Genomic DNA, 20,460 nt, shown 5'->3' with positions numbered 1-20,460 from the left:
CGTTTTGTACAGTTCCATGGTTCTGACATCTAGCAAATAACAGTTAAACCTGGGGGCTTGTGATAATCTTTGTAGTGTAAAGATGAGGAATATTGCTTACAAAGAGTTTCCATGTTCTTACTGTCTCCGAATTGGCTTCTATATTTTCGTTTACGGCAATTTTTGATGCTTTCTTTGTGTAGACTAATAGTTGTTGGCCACCAGCCCATGTCAGTTATTTAGGACAGTGGACTTCGTCAAATGAGAGTGAGAATTCGGCAACAGATACCAGATATGCCAAGCTGGAGACGGTATATCACTCCTACAAGAACATTTACATCTCCAAGTAGCTTTAAAAGAAGCTTAAAGTTAAAGATCACGACTCAGTAGCACGGCCTCCGTACTGTACCCCTCTGAATGCCACTTGACGAACAGGAATGTTCCGCTCAGGAAACTAGAGCTCAAGGGATGGAAAATCTTAAGGAAAATACTAAGGTCAGTAAGAGAAGCGGATGGCACCTACAGGATAAAAGGCTAACACACAACAGTGAGTAGTACCATTTCCAAGCAGCCATAAAATGCGATTGTCTCTCTGTGGACATCTTAACACCATCAATTCTACCATACTCACGAATAAGATCTTCATCACGACAGATAAAAAATCTCGGAGAGAAAATGGATCACCACAATGAAACCAGCCTTCGAATAACTTGAAATTCCATTAGGAACTATACGAAACCGATCCAAATTACTGCACATCAATGTGCAAGGAGTATTTCCAGTGCAGAGAGGAAGCCTGCCCAAAGGCATAAAATGAAAGGTTTCTCGGCTAAGAAAAAAGAGAAGACACTCGTAAAGCGTCAAAACGAGCCTTGTGGACCTTAGTAGACCTAAAAGAAAAGAAAAAGAAGAGAAATTTCATACAACAGCTATTGAGGAAGATGGCCACCCAAACGATTATAAACGGAGGTGACAAGAGTCATAGGATACCTCCTAATATCGTGGCCGACCTCCGTTTTGCCGGGCTAGTGTAGCATCCGGACGTGGCATGAACTCAACAAGTCGTTGTAAGTCTCCTGCCTAGAAGAGGCTCTGCAGGCGATATCGTGCTGTTAGGGAAGGCGCTCGGTCCTCTGTTGCCGTCGCTCATTAACGCCAGTTACATTCGTCGTACGCCCCACATTGATTTCTGCCGTTAATTCACGCAGTGTTGTTGCTCTGTTAACACTGACAACTGTACGCAAACGATGTTGCTCTCGGTCGTTAAGTGAAGGCTGCCGGCCACTGCGTTGTCTACAGTGAGAGATAATTGTTGAATCCCGTTGGATACTGTACGCTGTACTACCGCCATCTGTATACTCTATCCCGTGACGCTTGTCACTTCAGTTTATTACTACACTACTGGACATTAAAATTGCTACACCAAGAAGTAATGCAGATGATAAACGGGTATTCATTGGACAAATATATTATACTAGAACTGACATGTGATTACATTTTCACGCAATTTGGGTGCATAGAACCTGAGAAATCAGTACCCACAACAATTACCTCTGGCAGTAATAAGGGCCTTGATACGCCTGGGCATTGGGTCAAACAGAGCTTGGATGGCGTGTTCAGGTACAGCTGTCCATGCAGCTTCAACACGATACCACAGTTCATCAAGAGTAGTGACGAGCCAGTATTGTGACGAGCCCGTTGCACCGCCATCATTGACCAGACGTTTTCAATTGGTGAGAGATCTGGAGAATGTGCTGGCCATATCAGCATTCGAACATTTTCTGCATCCAGAAAGGCCAGTACAGGACCTGCAACATGCGGTCGTGCCCCCCCAGGGGATCCACAACTCTTTTGTGGATACGTGCGTAGCGAGCACGGGACCCCGAGCTAATGTGGCCTTCCTTCCTTTCCAGGCTGCATACCTTCCCTTTCCGTATCCTTCCCCATCCCCCATCTTCGCCCCCCCCCCCCTCACCTCTGGCTCTTTCCTTCCCTTTCTCCCCCTCTGGGAGTATGGTTTGTGCCTACGTCCGGAGACGGACGCTTGTAAATGTACCGCATTCTTCGCCTTCCTTGCTTGTATGTCTTCATCTTTCTTCGTCCTTCTCTTTTCCTTACCTCTTCTCTTTACCTCTTCTCTTTACCCTTTTCTCCGCTGCGGCGTTTGAGACCTCTCTTCTTTCCTTTCCCTGTCTCTTTCTTCCACCCTGTGCGTGTCTGAAGGCCGACCCACGCACTTCCATGCGTAGCCGGTGACGGGGTAACGCGTAATTCCCCGCCCCGGGTAGACAGGTAGGACACGTACGTACCCCCTGGTAACGGCCAGGCCCAGAGAGGGGTGATTACCCGAGCTGATACCTTCCGAAATTGCCGATTGGTCCCTCCGTCCGTTGTCGGGAGGTGTGACCTGAGGTGTGAACAATCACCTAAGGCGGGCTCCCACAAGGCAGGAGCGCGCCATCGAAGACGCCGGTAATCATGGGGGATTCTTCCGCAATGGTTTCCTCACATTCCACTATGTCTGCTCACAAACGTAAGTTCACTGAGTCTCAGCCACAGACAGTTCTTCCATCGTTGCCACAGTTCCTTGTTGTTTCTCGGTCTGACGAAGGTCACGACTTCTCCACGGTCAACCTTTTCATTATTCAGAAAGGTGTCAACGCAATTGCAGGTCCTCTAAAGTCTTGTTCCAGATTACGGAATGGCACCCTGTTGTTAGAAACAAACAGCGCCCTCCAGGCACAAAAATTTCTGCGTACTTCTCTGCTCCACACCTTCCCTGTCCGGGTGGAACCGCATCGTACCTTAAATTCCTCGCGTGGAGTCGTTTATACACGCTCCCTCGATGGATTGTCTGACGAAGAAATTCAGCACTACCTGTCTGACCAGGGCGTAACGGCTGTTCATAGGGTTATGAAAAGGGTTGACACGAACATCATTCCAACCCGCACTGTCTTCTTGACATTTGACAAATTTCAACTCCCATCGCAAATCAAAGCAGGCTATGAGATAATTTCCGTTCGCCCTTACGTTCCAAACCCTACGCGTTGCTATCGATGTCAGCGGTTCAATCACACCAGCCAGTCCTGTTCCAATCCGGCCAAATGTGTTACGTGTGGCAAGGATGCCCATGAGGGTGCTTGTCCACCTCCATCCCCTCGCTGCATCAACTGTATGGGTGACCACGCTGCTTCCTCTCGAGATTGCCCCGTTTTTAAGGACGAAAAGCTCATCCAGGAAATAAGAGTGAAGGAAAAGGTGTCGACCTTTGCTGCTCGAAAATTATTCGCCAGTCGACAGCCCACTGTGCCTCAGACAGGAAAATACAGCACTGTCCTTGCTTCTCCTGGGCCAACAAAGGAGGTGGCCACGCAGACTTGCGACCTCACCTTTAGTGCCACGGTCGTCAGATCGGCCAGCGCAAAGATCGCCCGTTCAACCTCCCCGCTTTCGCCTGCCCACTCTATGGCTCACCCTTCGTCGGGTTCTGCTAAATCTCGAGCCCAAAAGTCAGACTCGAAGTTTCCGAAAAAAGAGCATACTCGTGAAGAGTTTTTACGTACCGCAACTTCACAACCATCGGTTTCTCCTTCATCTAAACATCATACTTCCAAGAAGGCTACAAAGAAACCCAGTTCCTCTCCTTCTCCGCCAAGGCGTGTCCCATCTACAGCACCACCTGGCGGAAATCGCCCTCGGCCATCTTCTGTGTCGCCGAGGCGCACTGCTGGTGGCCGGTCAACCGGCCGATCGCTGGTGGCAGGAGCTGCTCCTGACGAACCTATGGATCAGGATCTTCTGCCTTCGGCTGAATGCCATTCCATGCTGTCGGTCGCAAGCTCTGAGCAGTCGTTGAGTTGACAGTGACCTTGGTCACAGTCCTCAATTTTCTGTTCACCCTATGTCCATTATCCACTGGAATATCCGCGGCATTCGAGCCAATCGGGATGAATTGTCGATCCTCTTACGATCCTACTCGCCGGTCATCTTCTGTCTTCAGGAAACAAAGCTGCGTCCCCATGACCGCTTTGTTCTCCCTCAATTTCAGTCCATCCGATATGACCTCCCCTCTGTTGAAGGCACCCCAGCCCATGGAGGACTCATGATTCTTCTCCATGATACTCTCCATTATCACCCAATCCCCTTAAACAGTTCCTTCCAAGCTGTCGCCGTCCGTCTTTCTCTTTCTGGATACACGTTCTCTCTTTGTACTGTATACATTTCATCGTCCACACCAATGGCACGAGCTGATCTCCTTCATCTTCTTGGTCAGCTTCCACCCCCATATTTGCTGGCTGGGGACTTCAATGCCCACCACCCGCTTTGGGGATCTCCACATCCTTGTCCACGTGGCTCCCTATTGCTAGACGTCTTCCACCAAGCGGATCTAGTTTGCCTCAACACTGGGGTCCCCACAGTTTTGTCTGCCTCCACGACAAATTTATCTCATTTGGATCTTGCCGTCGGTACTATTCCGCTAGCTCGGCGCTTCGAATGGTTCGCCCTTGATGATACACACTCGAGTGACCACTTTCCATGTGTCCTTAGACTCCAGCCTCAACTGCCATATATGCGCCCGCGACGCTGGAAGTTTGCCCAAGCCGATTGGACACTTTTTTCGTCTCTAGCGACATTCGATGACCGTCGCTTTCCCAGCGTCGACGATGAGGTCACACATATTACCGACGTTATTCTTACAGCTGCGGAACGTTCAATACCACGCACCTCCGAATTGCCCCGGCGCCCCCCAGTTCCTTGGTGGAACGAGGCATGCCGTGACGCAATACGTGAGCGGCGACGTGCTCTTCGCATTTTCCGTCACCATCCTACTTTGGCCAACTGTATCCGCTATAAGCAGCTCCGTGCGCGATGCCGTCGCGTCATCCGCGATAGCAAGAAGGCAAGCTGGAAATTCTTTATTAGGTCATTTAACACGTTCACTCCCTCGTCGGAAGTTTGGAGTCGGCTTCGACGGTTCTCAGGCGCACCTAGTTTCTCCCCGGTCTCTGGGCTCACTGTCACGCATGATACCTTAGTGGACCCCGTCGCAATTTCTAACTCATTGGGTCAGCACTTTGCTGAGATTTCGAGCTCTTCCAATTACCCGCCAGCATTTCTCCCGAAGAAACGTGCAGCGGAAGTGCGACATCTTGCTTTCTCCTCTCAAAATCACGAAAGCTACAATACTGTTTTCTCCATGCGGGAACTCCAACATGCCCTCTCTTCTTCTCGCTCCTCCGCCCCAGGACCGGATGGTATCCATGTCCAAATGTTGCTGCATTTATCCACCCATAGTCTGCGTTTCCTCCTTCGCCTTTATAATCGAATTTGGACCGACAGTACTTTTCCCAGGCAATGGCGAGAAGCTATCGTCGTTCCCGTTCCGAAACCTGAAAAAGGACAAACATGTCCCCTCTAGCTATCGCCCCATTTCTCTCACGAGTAGTTTCTGTAAGGTTTTGGAGCGTATGGTGAATTACCGTTTAGCTTGGTGGCTGGAATCCCGCAGTCTTTTAACACCTGCCCAATGCGGATTCCGAAAGCATCGTTCTGCAGTTGACCATCTTGTTGCTCTCTCCACTTATATCATGAACAATTTTCTCCGGAAACGCCAAACGGTAGCAATATATTTTGATCTGGAGAGAGCATACGATACCTGTTGGAGGACAGGCATCCTCCGCACACTGTTCTCTTGGGGCTTTCGAGGCCGGCTGCCCCTTTTTCTTCGCGAATTTACGGCAGAGCGCACATTTAGGGTGCGGGTGAACACTACTCTCTCCTGTACTTTCTCCCAAGAAAACGTAGTAACCCAGGGCTCCGTGCTGAGTGTTGTACTTTTTGCCATCGCCATAAATCCAATTATGGATTGTCTCCTTCCTGATGTCTCGGGCTCCCTCTTTGTGGACGATTTTGCGATCTACTACAGCTCTCAACGGACAAGCCTTATTGAACGACGTCTTCAAGGATGTCTCGATCGCCTCCACTCGTGGAGCATCGAAACCGGCTTCCGTTTCTCACCCAGTAAGACCGTTTGTGTTAATTTTTGGCGACGTAAGGAGTTTCTTCCACCCTCCTTACATCTAGGTCCTGTCAACATTCCATTTTCCGACGTCGCTAAATTCTTGGGTCTTAATTTTGACAGAAAACTGTGCTGGTCCTCCCACGTTTCCTATCTTTCGGCTCGCTGTCTGCGTTCCCTTAACACCCTCCGTGTCCTGAATGGTACCTCCTGGGGAGCGGACCGAGTGGTCCTTCTCCGCCTCTATCGCGCCTTAGTGCGCTCGAAATTGGATTATGGAAGCATAGTCTACTCCTCTGCTCGGCCGTCTATTCGTCGGCGTCTCGACTCTATCCACCACCGTGGATTACGTTTAGTGTCTGGAGCTTTTTACACCAGCCCTGTGAAAAGCCTTTATGCTGAGACTGCTGAACCTCCGCTGTCCAATCGGCGGGCAGTCCTTCTGAGTCGTTATGCTAGCCATCTGTCTTCCATGCCTGCTAATCCAGCCCATGACCTTTTTTTCGACGCCTCCTTTGATGTAGGGTATGCAGGCCGCTCCTCCTCCCTACTACCCCCGGGAGTCCGCTTCCGTCAACTGCTCCATTCTCTTTCCCTCCGCTTTCCTAAAACTTTCTTGACAGCTTGGGGTACAGCACCGCCTTGGCTCCGTCCCCGGATCTACTTGCTCCGTGACCTATGTCAATTTCCCAAGGATGGTACCCCTACACTTGTTTACCGTCGGGCATTTGCTGCTCTATGTGCACAAATGACGGACGCCACATTTATTTACACCGACGGCTCGAAAACATCGTTAGGTGTAGGGAGTGCCTATACTATTGGCGACACCCCAAATCACTTTCGGCTTCCCGACCAGTGTTCGGTTTATACTGCGGAGCTTTACGCTGTTCTCCAGGCTGTCCACTACATCCGCCGCCATCAGCGGATACAGTACGTAATCTGCTCAGATTCTCTCAGCTCTCTCCTCAGTCTCCAAGCTCTTCACCCTGTGCACCCTCTGGTCCACCGGATTCAGGACTGTCTGCGCTTGCTCCACCTGGGGGGCGTCTCGGTGGCGTTCCTCTGGCTCCCGGGACACGCTGGTATCTGTGGGAATGAGGCGGCCGATATAGCGGCCAAGGCTGCAGTCTCTCTTCCTCGGCTAGCTATTCAGTCGCTTCCCTTCACCGATCTACGGAGCGGTTTATGTAGCCAAGTTGCTTATTTATGGCATGCGCGTCGTCGGGAGGAGGTAATTTTAGCTAGACTCCGGATAGGGCACTGTCTTTTTAGCCATCGACATCTTTTAAGCGGCGATCCTCCCCCACTCTGTCCCCACTGCTCTCAGCTGTGGACGGTCAGACACCTTTTAATTGAATGCCCCTATTTTAATCCGTTACGCTCCCGTCTACAGCTATCGCCTGATCTATCGTCGATTTTAACAGATGACACGCGCTCAGCCGACCGCGTTCTCCAGTTTATTAGTGACAGTGAAATGACGTCAGTCATTTGAAGCTTTTTTTGGGGACAACCATCCCCTTTCTGTAGTGTAGCATTCCTTCTGCTTTTAGTTTCTCAAATTTTATGACTTTGTTCCCATTGCTGCTGGTTTTAAATATCGGTTTTTTCCTGTTTCCTAAGTCACGGGCTGGGCGCTAATGACCATAGAAGTTTTGTGCCCTAAAACCGCAAAAAAAAAAATGCGATCGTGCATTATCCTGCTGAAATGTAGGATTTCGCAGGGATCGAATGAAGGGTAGAGTCACGGGTCGGAACACATCTGAAATGTAACGTCCACTGTTCAAAGTGCCGTCAATGCGAACAAGAGATGACCGAGACTTGTAAGCATTAATGGTACCTCATACCATCACCCCGCGTGATACGCCAGTATGGCGACGAGGAATACACGCTTCCAATGTGCGTTCACCGTGATGTCGGAAAACATGGAAGCGACCATCATGATGCTGTAAACAGAACATGGATTCATCCGAAAAAATGACGTTTTGCCATTCGTGCACCCAGGTTCGTCGTTGAGTACACCATCACAGGCGCTCCTGTCTGTGATGCAGCGTCAAGGGTAAAAGCAGCCATGGTCTCCGAGCTGATAGTCCATGCTGCTGCAAACGTCGTCGAACTGTTCGTGCAGATGGTTGTTGTCTTGCAAACGTCCCCATCTGTTGACTCAGGGATCGAGACGTGGCTGCACGATCCGTTACAGCCATGCGCATAAGATGCCTGTCATCTCGACTGCTAGTGATACGAGGCCGTTGGGGTCCAGCACGGCGTTCCGTATTACCGTCCTGAACCCACCGATTCCATATTCTATTAACAGTCATTGGATCTCGACAAACGTGAGCAGCAATGTCGCGATACGATAAACCGCACGAGGCATCACAACGACGTTTCACCAGGCAACGCCGGTCAACTGCTGTTTGAGTATGAGAATTCGGTTGGAAACTTTCCTCATGTCAGCACGTTGTAGGTGTCGCCACCAGCGCCAACCTTGTGTGAATGCTCTGGAAAGCTAATCGTTTGCATATCACAGCATGCTCATCCTGTCGGTTAAATTTCGCGTCTGTAGCACATCTTCGTGGTGTAGCAATTTTAATGGCCAGTAGTGTACTTAGTGTCTTACTCTAAATAAAATTCTCCTTTGCCACAATGTGCTTTAAAAAATTATGCTTTAGTGCCTCGCGATGTGATCAAACATGAGAGATGTAAAGAAATATGATAATCTGAGTGATATCAGTGCAGTGGCACTTATGATCTGTACCGGACGGAGATAAGACTCCGAGTGGTGCCATTATTTTCTCGGCCAGCAGGAGTATAAAGAGGGCCGGGGACAGGAGGCGCGCACCACAGCCCAGGATGTCGCGCCCCGCCACAGTGACCTGGTGGCCGTGTCTGTGGCTGCTGCTGCTGCTGTCGGCGGCCGCGGCGTGGCCGTCCGCCGTCCGGCAGCGGACCGGCGCCCACGAGCGCATCGTCGGCGGCCATGAGGCCAGCATCGCCGACCACCCCTGGCAGCTGGCCTTCGAGCTCGGCGGCGACCAGCGGTGCGGCGCGTCGCTCATAGGCCCCTCCTGGGCGCTGACCGCCGGCCACTGCGTCGAGGACGTCCACCTGTACTACTTGGCGCTGCGGGCGGGGTCCTCCGACCGTGGCCGAGAGGCACACCGACATAAAGCCACATGGCTTGGGATGATCAGGTGCGACAAGCCGATAGGTTCAGAAAGTGTAAGTGCGGTGAGGTAGGACATCTGGTCACGTCACATGTTCAACATTAGTCCCGACATCTGCGACCTCAAGTGTTACTTCTTTTTCAGTCATCTACGTCGCTTCGGATGTTTTTAACGTTAGTAAGAACAACTGTATATATCACACGTACGTTTATGTAACATATTTCACTCATATCAGTACACATGTTTCAGCAGTATCTCTAGCGAATATCGCACTGCAGTTTCTTTTTCACGCTGCTCAATATTTTTAGCTTCACACCTCCTGAACTACGAGTCTTCGAAGCATATGTTTTTGGAGATACGTTCCACGACTTACCTAAATACTGTCTGAAAAATTATTCCGAATATAAGTTGTTGAGAAGAAGTTATAACGTCCTACCTGATGCGACCAACAGTCGGAATTTCCAAATTTGTGGTATGTTCCTATTGGACCAAACTGCTAAGGACATCGGTCCCTATGGCCGAGCGGTTCTAGGCGCTACAGTCTGGAACCGCGCGACCGCTGCCGTCGCAGGTTTGAATCCTGGCTCGGGCATGGATGTGTGTGATGTCCATATGTTAGTTAAGTTTAAGTAGTTCTAAGTTGTAGGGGACTGATGAGCTCCCTCAGTGCTCAGAGCCATTTGAACCATCATCATTGGCCAGTAGGCTTTACGCATTACTTAATCTAGCTTACGCTAAGGACAACACCCACATCCATGCCTGAGGGAGGACTCAAACCACCGACAGGGGGAGCCGTGCGAACCGCGGCGAGGCGCTTCAAACTACGCGGCTACACCGCGCGGTGACGAACAGTAAAAAGGTAGTAGTCGATAAACGTTTCTCCTTTTGTGCGGAGTGTCAGCGAGTAAACGCCTCAAAGGTTTGAGGTTAAGTGTAAAATTCGCTGCAAGTCACTAAGTGCTCGCATTCTCAAACGCAGTATGAATGTAGTCTGCCTCTTTTCGCTTCATGACCTAAGACACTTTTCCGCCCCCACTGCTTCCCCTTTGAGATGGACACGGTTGTTACCCCACAGTGGCTCTATGTGCTACGTAAACAAAGTTCAGTTGAATTTGGTCGAGTGGTTTAGGCGGATATGTGGGTCATACATGCACACATGCAAACGTATATACACTTTCATTAGATGTATGGCTATTTGCGAGTAATGGCATAACGACAACCCAGACTACTGAAAGGTGAGAATTTGCCTCCCTTTATGCCAATCCTTGGTGTCCTACGACGAGTCTAAGAGTGGTCAGTAAACTGGGATGTGACAGGAACGATCGCTTTTAAAAAAAAAAAAAAAAAAAAAAAAAAAAAAAAAAAAAAAAAAAAAAAAAAAAAAACACATTTTTCCTCATTCCGAGTGGTTCCCTACATTGAACACACATAATATACACTGTTATTAGTCTTTTGAATGTCAAGTTTACACATTTACAACAGTTAGTATACGTTTCAATATGCGTTTCACAAAGTATAACTTCACATTACAGCTATTGTACAGTTCACAGTAAATATTGGAATATCCCACCGAGTGAGGCCACGAAGTGGTTAGTACACTGGACTCGCGTTCGGAAGGACGACGGTTTAGACCCACTTCCGGCAGTTCAAATTTAGGTGATAGGTAAATGAAGGGCTGGTTTCTTTGAAAGGGCACAGCCGATGTCGCTCCCCATCCTTCCCTATTCCGAGCTTGCACTCCGTCTCTAATGACCTCGTTATCCACGGGACTTTGAACACATACTCCTCTTTCTCTGGAATATCCCACTGTCAACTTCGGTGCACTTGTGATTACAGGTATTTACCTTTCGTTTTTTACATCTACATCTACATTTATACTCCACAAGCCACCCAACGGTGTGTGGCGGAGGGCACTTTACGTGCCACTGTCATTACCTCCCTTTCCTGTTCCAGTCGCGTATGGTTCGCGGGAAGAACGACTGTCTGAAAGCCTCCGTGCGCGCTCTAATCTCTCTAATTTTACATTCGTGACCTCCTCGGGAGGTATAAGTAGGGGGAAGCAATATATTCGATACCTCATCCAGAAACGCACCCTCTCGAAACCTGGCGAGCAAGCTACACCGCGATGCAGAGCGCCTCTCTTGCAGAGTCTGCCACTTGAGTTTGTTAAACATCTCCGTAACGTTATCACGGTTACCAAATAACCCTGTGACGAAACGCGCCGCTCTTCGTAGGATCTTCTCTATCTCCTCCGTCAACCCGATCTGGTACGGATCCCACACTGATGAGCAATACTCAAGTATAGGTCGAACGAGTGTTTTGTAAGCCACCTCCTCTGTTGATGGACTACATTTTCTAAGGACTCTCCCAATGAATCTCAACCTGGTACCCGCCTTACCAACAATTAATTTTATATGATCATTCCACTTCAAATCGTTCCGCACGCATACTCCCAGATATTTTACAGAAGTAACTGCTACCAGTGTTTGTTCCGCTGTCATATAATCATACAATAAAGGATCCTTCTTTCTATGTATTCGCAATACATTATATTTGTCTATGTTAAGGGTCAGTTGCTACTACCTGCACCAAGTGCCTATCCGCTAGACATCTTCCTGCATTTCGCTGCAATTTTCTAATGCTGTAACTTCTCTGTATACTACAGCATCATCCGCGAAAAGCCGCATGGAACTTCCGACACTATCTACTAGGTCATTTATATATATTGTGAAAAGCAATGGTCTCATAACACTCCCCTGTGGCACGCCAGAGGTTACTTTAACGTCTGTAGACGTCTCTCCATTGAGAACAACATGCTGTGTTCTGTTTGCTAAAAACTCTTCAATCCAGCCACACAGCTGGTCTGATATTCCGTAGGCTCTTACTTTGTTTATCAAGCGACAGTGCGGAACTGTACCGAACGCCTTCAGGAAGTCATGAAAAATAGCATCTACCTGGGAGCCTGTATCTAATATTTTCTGGGTCTCATGAACAAATGAAGCGAGTTGGGTCTCACACGATCGCTGTTTCCGGAATCCATGTTGATTCCTACATAGTAGATTCTGGGTTTCCAAAAACGACATGATACTCGAGCAAAAAACATGTTCTAAAATTCTACAACAGATCGACGTCAGAGATATAGGTCTATAGTTTTGCACAACTGCTCGACGACCCTTCTTGAAGACTGGGACTACCTGTGCTCTTTTTCCAATCATTTGGAACCTTCCGTTCCTCTAGAGTCTTGGGGTACACGGCTGTTAGAAGGGGGGCAAGTTCTTTCACGTACTCTGTGTAGAATCGAATTGGTATCCCGTCAGGTCCAGTCGACTTTCCTCTGTTGAGTGATTCCAGTTGCTTTTCTATTCCTTGGACACTTATCTCGATGTCAGCCATTTTTTTCGTTTGTGCGAGGATTTAGAGAAGGATCGGCAGTGCGGTCTTCCTCTGTGAAACAGCTTTGGAAAAAGGTGTTTAGTATTTCAGCTTTACGCGTGTCATCCTCTGTTTCAATGCCATCATCATCCCGGAGTGTCTGGATATGCTGTTTCGAGCCACTTACTAAATTAACGTAAGACCGGAACTTCCTAGGATTTTCTGTCAAGTCGGTACATAGAATTTTACTTTCGAATTCACTGAACGCTTCACGCATAGCCCTCCTTACGCTAACTTTGACATCGTTTAGCTTCTGTTTGTCTGAGAGGTTTTGGCTTCGTTTAAACTTGGAGTGAAGCTCTCTTTGCTTTCACAGTGGTTTCCTAACTTTGTTGTTGTACCACGGTGGGTTTTTCCCGTCCCTCACAGATTTACTCGGCACGTACCTGTCTAAAACCCATTTCACGATTGCCTTGAACTATTTCCATAAACACTCAACATTGTCAGTGTCGGAACAGAAATTTTCGTTTTGATCTGTTAGGTAGGCTGAAATCTGCCTTCTATTACTCTTGCTAAACAGATAAACCTTCCTCCCTTTTTTTATATTCCTAGTAACTTCCATATTCAGGGATGCTGCAACGGCCTTATGATCACTGATGCCCTGTTCTGCACTTACAGAGTCGAAACGTTCGGGTCTGTTTGTTATCTCCACGAGTCGGTTCTCTGTTTAATTGCTCGAGGTAATTTTCGGATAGTGCACTCAGTATAATGTCACTCGATGCTCTGTCCCTACCACCCGTCCTAAACACCTGAGTGTCCCAGTGTATATCTGGTAAATTGAAATCTCCACCTAAGACTATAACATGCTGAGAAAGTTTATGTGAAATGTATTCCAAATTTTCTCTCAGTTGTTCTGCCACTAATGCTGCTGAGTCGGGAGGTCGGTAAAAGGAGCCAATTATTAACCTAGCTCGGTTGTTGAGTGTAACCTCCACCCATAATAATTCACAGGAACTATCCACTTCTACTTCACTACAGGATAAACTACTTCTAACAGCGACGAACACTCCACCACCGGTAGCATGCAATCTATCCTTTCGAAACACCGTCTGTACCTTTGTAAAAATTTCGGCAGAATTCATCTCTGGCTTCAGCCAGCTTACTGTACCTATAACGATTTCAGCTTCGGTGCTTTCTATCAGCGCTTGAAGTTCCGGTACTTTACCAACGCAGCTTCGACAGTTTACAATTACAATACCGATTGCTCCTTGGTCCCCGCATGTCCTGACTTTGCCCCGCACCCGTTGAGGCTGTTGCCCTTTCTGTACTTGCCCAAGGCCATCTAACCTAAAAAGCTGCCAAGCCCACGCCACACAACCCCTGCTACCCGTGTAGCCGCTTGTTGCGTGTAGTGGACTCCTGACCTATTTAGCGGAACCCGAAACCCCACCACCCTATGGCGCAAGTCGAGGAATCTGCAGCCCACACGGTCGCAGAACCGTCTCAGCCTCTGATTCAGACCCTCCACTCGGCTCTGTACCAAAGGTCCGCAGTCAGTCCTGTCGACGATGCTGCAGGTGGTGAGATCTGCTTTCATCCCGCTAGCGAGACTGGCAGTCTTCACCAAATCAGATAGCCGCCGGAAGCCAGAGAGGGTTTCCTCCGATCCATAGCGACACACATCATAGGTGCCGACATGAGCGACCACCTGCAGATGGGTGCACCCTGTACCCTTCATGGCATCCAGAAGGACCTTCTCCACATCTGAAATGACTCCCCCCGGTATGCACACGGAGTGCACATTGGTTTTCTTCCCCTCTCTTGCTGCCATATCCCTAAGGGACCCCATTACGCGCCTGACATTGGAGCTCCCAACTACCAGTAAGCCCACCCTCTGCGGCCGCCCAGATCTTGCAGACTGAGGGGCAACCTCTGGAACAGGACAAGCAGCCATGTCAGGCCGAAGATCAGTATCAGCCTGAGACAGAGCCTGAAACCGGTTCGTCAGACAAACTGGAGAGGCCTTCCGTTGAGCCCTCCGGAATGTCTTTCGCCCCCTGGCACACCTCGAGACGACCTCCCACTCCACCACAGGTGAGGGATCAGCCTCAATGCGGGCAGTATCCCGGGCAACCACAGTCGTAGTCCGATCGGGGGATGCGTGGGACGAGCTGGCCGTCCCCGACAAACTCCCATCCGGACCCCCACAGCGATGCCCATTGGCAACAGCCTCAAGCTGTGTGACCAAAGCCAACACTGCCTGAAGCTGGGAGCGAATGGATGCCAACTCAGCCTGCATCCGAACACAGCAGTTTCAGTCCGTATCCATGCTAAAAACTGTTGTGCAAAGAACGTCTGAACTAATCTACAGAGAGCGCAAAAATCGACACAAAATTTAAACGGTTATTAAAATACAAGATTGCCTAGTAAATGCAGTAATGCTGCTACTTGCGCACTGCTGACACACTGCTTGGCGGCGGAAGGAGACTACGCGATTTTACACTATTCAGGTACTAAAACGCGATGCTACAACACTCAAATACTATAATACGCCCGAAATTTATGAATTAAACAATGTAAGTACCAAAAACACGCAGAGAAATTCAGAATTAAACTATGTACCAAATAAGTGAGCTAGGAGTATACGACTTGCTGCTGCAGCTGCTTATCCAACGGCGGCAGGGAGCACACTGACTGTGACCAACCGACACTGGCCGTTCAAAACAAAAACAGAAGGCAAACGAGTACGCGAATTAACACTATTCAGGCACTAAAACGCGATGCTACAACTCTCAAATACTATAATACGCCAGAAAACGTGGTCCAGCACACAGACAAAAGTTTGATGTTATTAGGTCTGGAGATCTTGGCGGCCAGTTGATTGTACCGCAACGCGAAAACCAGCAATTAGGTTAAATGCTGTTGAGTTGCGTCACCTGCCGGCCGCTGTGGCCGAGCGGTTCTAGGCCCTTCAGTCCGGAACCACGCTGCTGCTACGGTCGCAGGTTCGAATCCTGCGTCGGGCATGGATGTGTAAGATATCCTTAGTTAGGTTTAAGTAGTTCTAAGTCGAGGGGACTGATGACCTCAGATATTAAGTCCCATAGTGCTTAGAGCCACTTGAACCATTTAGATGTTCCACCACATGTCTGGGAAAATGTAGAAGGGCACCGTCATGTTGAAAGTACACTGCGGTTCGCGTGGCCACAAGAAAGTCCTCAGTGTATTTAACAAACGAATCTTCAAAAATTCAAGTAAATTAGTCGCACCATTCGTTCTTCTGAAATGACAGGATCAACCAATATGTTACCGATCATGCTACACCACACAGTGATCGGAAAAGAAACGTGGAAATTAGATTCTGCTGTATCGTGTGGATTTTCCTGTGTCCATCGATGATTATTACGTGTATTGTTGATTCGATGCCGTCTAAACGTGGCTTCATCAGTGAACAGTATTAATGGAAGAAACAGGACAATTGTCATTTAACCAGTGACGACATTCAAGCCGTGTGGCACTGTCACCAGTGCGAAGGTTGTGGACTCGATGTAAGTGGAACGGGTATGAGTTTTCCGCATGTAACGTTCGCCATAGAACGTATTGAAGATATGTGAACTGGTGTCGTTCTTGGACAACAATAACAAATACAGGTATGCCTAGAATCTCTATTTATGTTTAAGGATGCACTTCTCGCTGTATTTCCATGTTTTTGTCGAACCGCTGTACATAAACTTAATGAGACAGAACAGACGCCAGCTATACCAACGTTTCTATGGGAGCGGAGGCTGTTTTATGAAAAAGTTTCAGTACAGATACACAACCAACGTCATAACTTCTACGGGAATCGGTCGAAGATCGTTATGGTGTAGCGAGCGAGAGGTTGGTAATTGGGGTCTGACGGAAAGTATTTTGGGATGGCCAAGGTTGTTAGAGCAACCGTTCTATAGAAGCGGAGCATCCGAATTTGAGTCCCGGTGCGTCACCGATTTTCATCTCTCGACTCTGCATTGCGGCAGTGCCTGTGAGGCTGGAAGTCATTATTTCCTTCCCATCTCTTTGCTATGCCGTTGCCTTTCCAATCCTTTTACCTCAAATGTTCACGTGTGTGTCACAGCTGCTTCATCACGAGTAGTGTCTGTCACGTCGCCTTAAGAAGATTAGACAGCACAAAAACGGCAAATGGCTGTCGGTTACACTGTTCGTGCTCGATTCACAGGTCAACGGATCCTTCACGCTGGGCCCCAACGTACAGAAAGTGGGACTTCCAGCTGAGGGCTACGATCCTCCGAGTGGGCTGCCTGTGACGGTCAGTGGCTGGGGTTACCAGCACAGCGGCAGCGGCCCGTCCAGGCGGTAGACATCAACGTGGTGGACCACGAGACATGCCGCCAGGTGTTCGTCGCTGTGAATGCCGTGACGGAGCGCATGATCTGCTCTGGAGAGTTCTCGCGTGGCGTGTGCATCGGCGACTCGGGTGGCCCGCTGGTCAACAATGGCACGCAGGTGGGCATCGTCTCGTGGGGGCTCGGCTCCTGCGAAGTCGGCCTCTCCGTCCAGACCAATGTCGGCTATCTGAGGGCCTGGATCCGAGACACCGCCGGCATCTAGACTTCACCAGCTCTCCTCAGCAGATACAACCACGTCAGGTATTATCATCTGTATCTTCTTGTTAAATAAATACACACGTTTTACCGAATGCTTGTATGGTGTCCTCTAAATACACTTTGGCTTATTAAAACTGCAAGATCAGGAAGGACAGCAAATGACGGAATTTTGGAGATGTCCTGCAAGGGGAATTTAGTCCACAGAGTTGCAATCTCTGGCAGCAATAATGACCCCAACCTACGGTGGCGCTTGCTACTTTTCCTTGGTTTTGCAGGATGACTAGTGCAAAATACCTATAGCTTAAGTTTGACCAATTTATTTTGACAACTACGTTTAGTACGAGGAAATACGACAAGGGTTAAAACCTTTTAAAACGGAATACCAAAAGCATAATATTATTTTAGTTTTAAGAAACAGGGACAATAGATTGGAAACTGGTTTGCTAACTAACATCTTCTTTTCCCTCACTCCGCTAAACAGCCAGCCTTAAAACTTTATAAAACAACGCTGGAGAGCCAAATAAACTGGTAAACCTGCCTAATATCGTGTAGAGCACACGCGAGCACGCAGAAGTGCCGCAACGCAACGCGGCATATACTCGAATAATGTCTGAAATGGTGCTGGAGGGAACTGACACCATGAATCCTGCAGGGCTGTCCATAAATCCGTGAGAGTACGAGGGGGTGGAGGTCTGATCTGAACAAGCACGTTGCAAGGCAACCCAGACATGCTCAATAATGTTCAGGTCTGGAGAGTCTGGTGGCCACTGGAAGTGTTTAAACTCAGAAGTGTGTTCCCAGAGCCACTCTTTAATCATTCTGGACGTGTGGGCATCGTATTATCCTGCCGAAATTGAGGAAGTCGATCGGACAGCAGAATCGATATGATTGGATGCAGGTGATCAGACAAGATGCTTACGTACGTGTCACCTGTCAGAGTCGTATCTAGACATATCAGGTATCCCATATCACTCCGACTGCACATGCAATACACAGTTACAGAGCCTACGCCTGCTTGATCGGTCCCCTGCTGACATGCAGGGTCCATGGATTCATGAGGTTGTCTTCACACCCGTACTCGCTCATCCGGTCGATACAATCTGAAACCAGACACGTCCGACCAGGCAACATCTTTCAAGTTATCAACAGTCCAATGTCGATGTTGACAGGCCCAGGCGAGGTGTAAAGCTTTGTGTCGTGCGGTCATCAAGGGTACGGCGATGATGTTTCGTTGAATGGTTCGCATGTTGACACTTGTTGATGGCCCAGCATTGAAATCTGCAGCAATATGCGGAAGGGTTGCACTTCCGTCACATTGAACGATTCTGTTCAGTTGTCGTTGGTCCCGTTCTTGCAGGATCTTTTTCCGGCCGCAGCGATGTCGGAGATTTGACGTTACCGGATTCCTCATATTCACGGTACACTCGTGAAATAGTCGTACGGGAAAATTCCCACTTCATCGCTTCCTCGGAGATGTTGCGCCCTATCACTCGAGCGCCGACTGTAACACCACGTTCAAATTCATTTACATCTTGATAGCCTGCCATTGTAGCAGTAGTAACCGATGTAACAACTGCGCCAGAGCGTTGCCGACCGCAGCGCCGTGTTATGCCTGTTTACATATCGCTGTACTTGAATACGCATACCTATACCAGTTTCTTTGGCACCTCAGTTCGTAAGAATCCTTACCAATAGAAAAAGCTATTAAATAACTTCATTTAAAACTGTACGCTGAAATCAAATTATGCTTCTAGTTTTAAGAAAAGGTAATAATAAAATTGACAATTAGCTGTTTCCCAACATGTGCCCTTCCTGTTTCAGCGATATCGACAACCTTAAAATCAGTTTTTTCATTTACATTGAACATCTTAGCCGTCCATGCACAAATAATTCAACCAATTAGTCTTTCATCAGCTAACAGGTAACACTTCCTGTCTCAGCTAAGATAGTGTGCAATACGACCCTCTTTTCAAAACTGAACAGTTCATTAACATATCACAGAAGACATTAATCGATAATAATTACTAAGCAAATTAAGCAATTTAATCTGCCCGACACAACTTCCCTCGTATGTTAAATGTGTGGTTGCTGGCCAGCGGTCACACAGCTGATTCTTATACGTCATTTCGGCAACAAACTTCCTTGCACCCACTACTCCGGGAATTCCTGGAAGGTACCATCATACGGGGCATCGAGGACGTTGTTGCGGCTTGCAGTAACTATTACAGTCCTTAAGAGACTCTGCATGGGACCGATGTATACATCATTCACTAATCTATCATCATTCACGAATCTAACAGTAGCATGAGTCCCAGCAGATGAAGCCTGAGGAGATGATACTTCTTCCGAGAGACACTTTACTGACAAATATTAGCTTTGCGCAATACGTGAGGTGTCAACACATTTCGTTTCTTTCACCGATAAGTACGCAATTTATACGTTTGGATATGTGATCAAGTAATTATAATTAATGACAAACTGTGAAAAAATGACTGTGAGTGTAATATGGGGTGATGGTGGCGAAATATGGTAGCTGAAAATGCATAACAGAGGGAAGGGTGGATCTAACGGAGAGGAGAGATCGAAATTACGTTCTCTCACTCTTGTGAGTATGTTGGATTCAGAGATTGTCATTGCTGAACATAAAAAGTAATAGGTTATACTCAGTCTCTGTTTGTTTATTCAGCATGTCTGTGGATTGGAAAATCTGTTGCCTTTGTGTTATTAGTGGATCTAGTGCTTTCAATTTTATGAGTTGGTTTTTCACTGGCGAATTGTGAGATATTTATAGATGCTTTCTGCCGGCCGCGGTGGTCTAGCGGTTCTAGGCGCTCAGCCCGGAACCGCGTGACTGCTACGGTCGCAGGTTCGAATCCTACCTCGGGCATGGATGTGTATGATGTCCTTAGGTTAGTTAGGTTTAAGTAGTTCTAAGTTCTAGGGGACTGAGGACCACAGATGTTAAGTCCCATAGTGCTCAGAGCCATAGATGCTTTCTAGTTTGTGTCTGCTATTATTTCTCGTTCTCTCGCATGGTGTTCACTATTATATTTACTATTAAGGCGCTACCACTAATAATTTTTCCACAACTAGATAATGTTTTTAGGATGTGAATAATTGTGTAAAAATTTGAAAGCAACAACAGCCGTAGGCGAAAAATTGCATACACAACAAGGCATTAATCGCATTTTCTCCATATGGATGGCTATGGAGAGGCCCAATCTTTAGACACGTACTAAGGTACTTTCTGTTCCTGTCGTCTTTGACCATGAAGACTGCATGGTTTTGTTAAAATAAAGATGGTGCTTCCCTCAGGCCAACGTCA

The 20,460-nt window shown here is 48.0% G+C and overlaps 1 protein-coding gene across 1 annotated transcript; it reads left to right on the top strand.

The window, feature by feature from the left end:
- The first annotated feature begins 447 nt into the window (after positions 1-447).
- On the top strand, positions 448-17,139 carry LOC124798816 (trypsin-7-like). The gene is made up of 3 exons (XM_047262346.1): positions 448-474; positions 8,939-9,137; positions 16,859-17,139. Exons 1-3 carry the CDS (start codon positions 448-450, stop codon positions 17,137-17,139), a joined length of 507 nt encoding a protein of 168 aa, XP_047118302.1.
- The last annotated feature ends 3,321 nt before the right edge of the window (positions 17,140-20,460 follow it).

The sequence above is a fragment of the Schistocerca piceifrons genome, chromosome 5 (assembly GCF_021461385.2).
Source record: "Schistocerca piceifrons isolate TAMUIC-IGC-003096 chromosome 5, iqSchPice1.1, whole genome shotgun sequence".
Classification (NCBI taxonomy): Eukaryota; Metazoa; Arthropoda; class Insecta; order Orthoptera; family Acrididae; genus Schistocerca; species Schistocerca piceifrons.
This window is presented reverse-complemented; position numbering and strand designations above follow the sequence as displayed.

Bases quoted from the DNA above. Each gene is read 5' to 3' on its own strand.
- LOC124798816 (XM_047262346.1), top strand. From the start codon at position 448: ATGGAAAATCTTAAGGAAAATACTAAG. The intron at 475-8,938 runs GTCAGTAAGAGA...GCCGTCCGGCAG, and splicing joins ATCTTAAGGAAAATACTAAG to CGGACCGGCGCCCACGAGCG. The intron at 9,138-16,858 runs GTGGCCGAGAGG...TGGGGTTACCAG, and splicing joins GCGGGCGGGGTCCTCCGACC to CACAGCGGCAGCGGCCCGTC.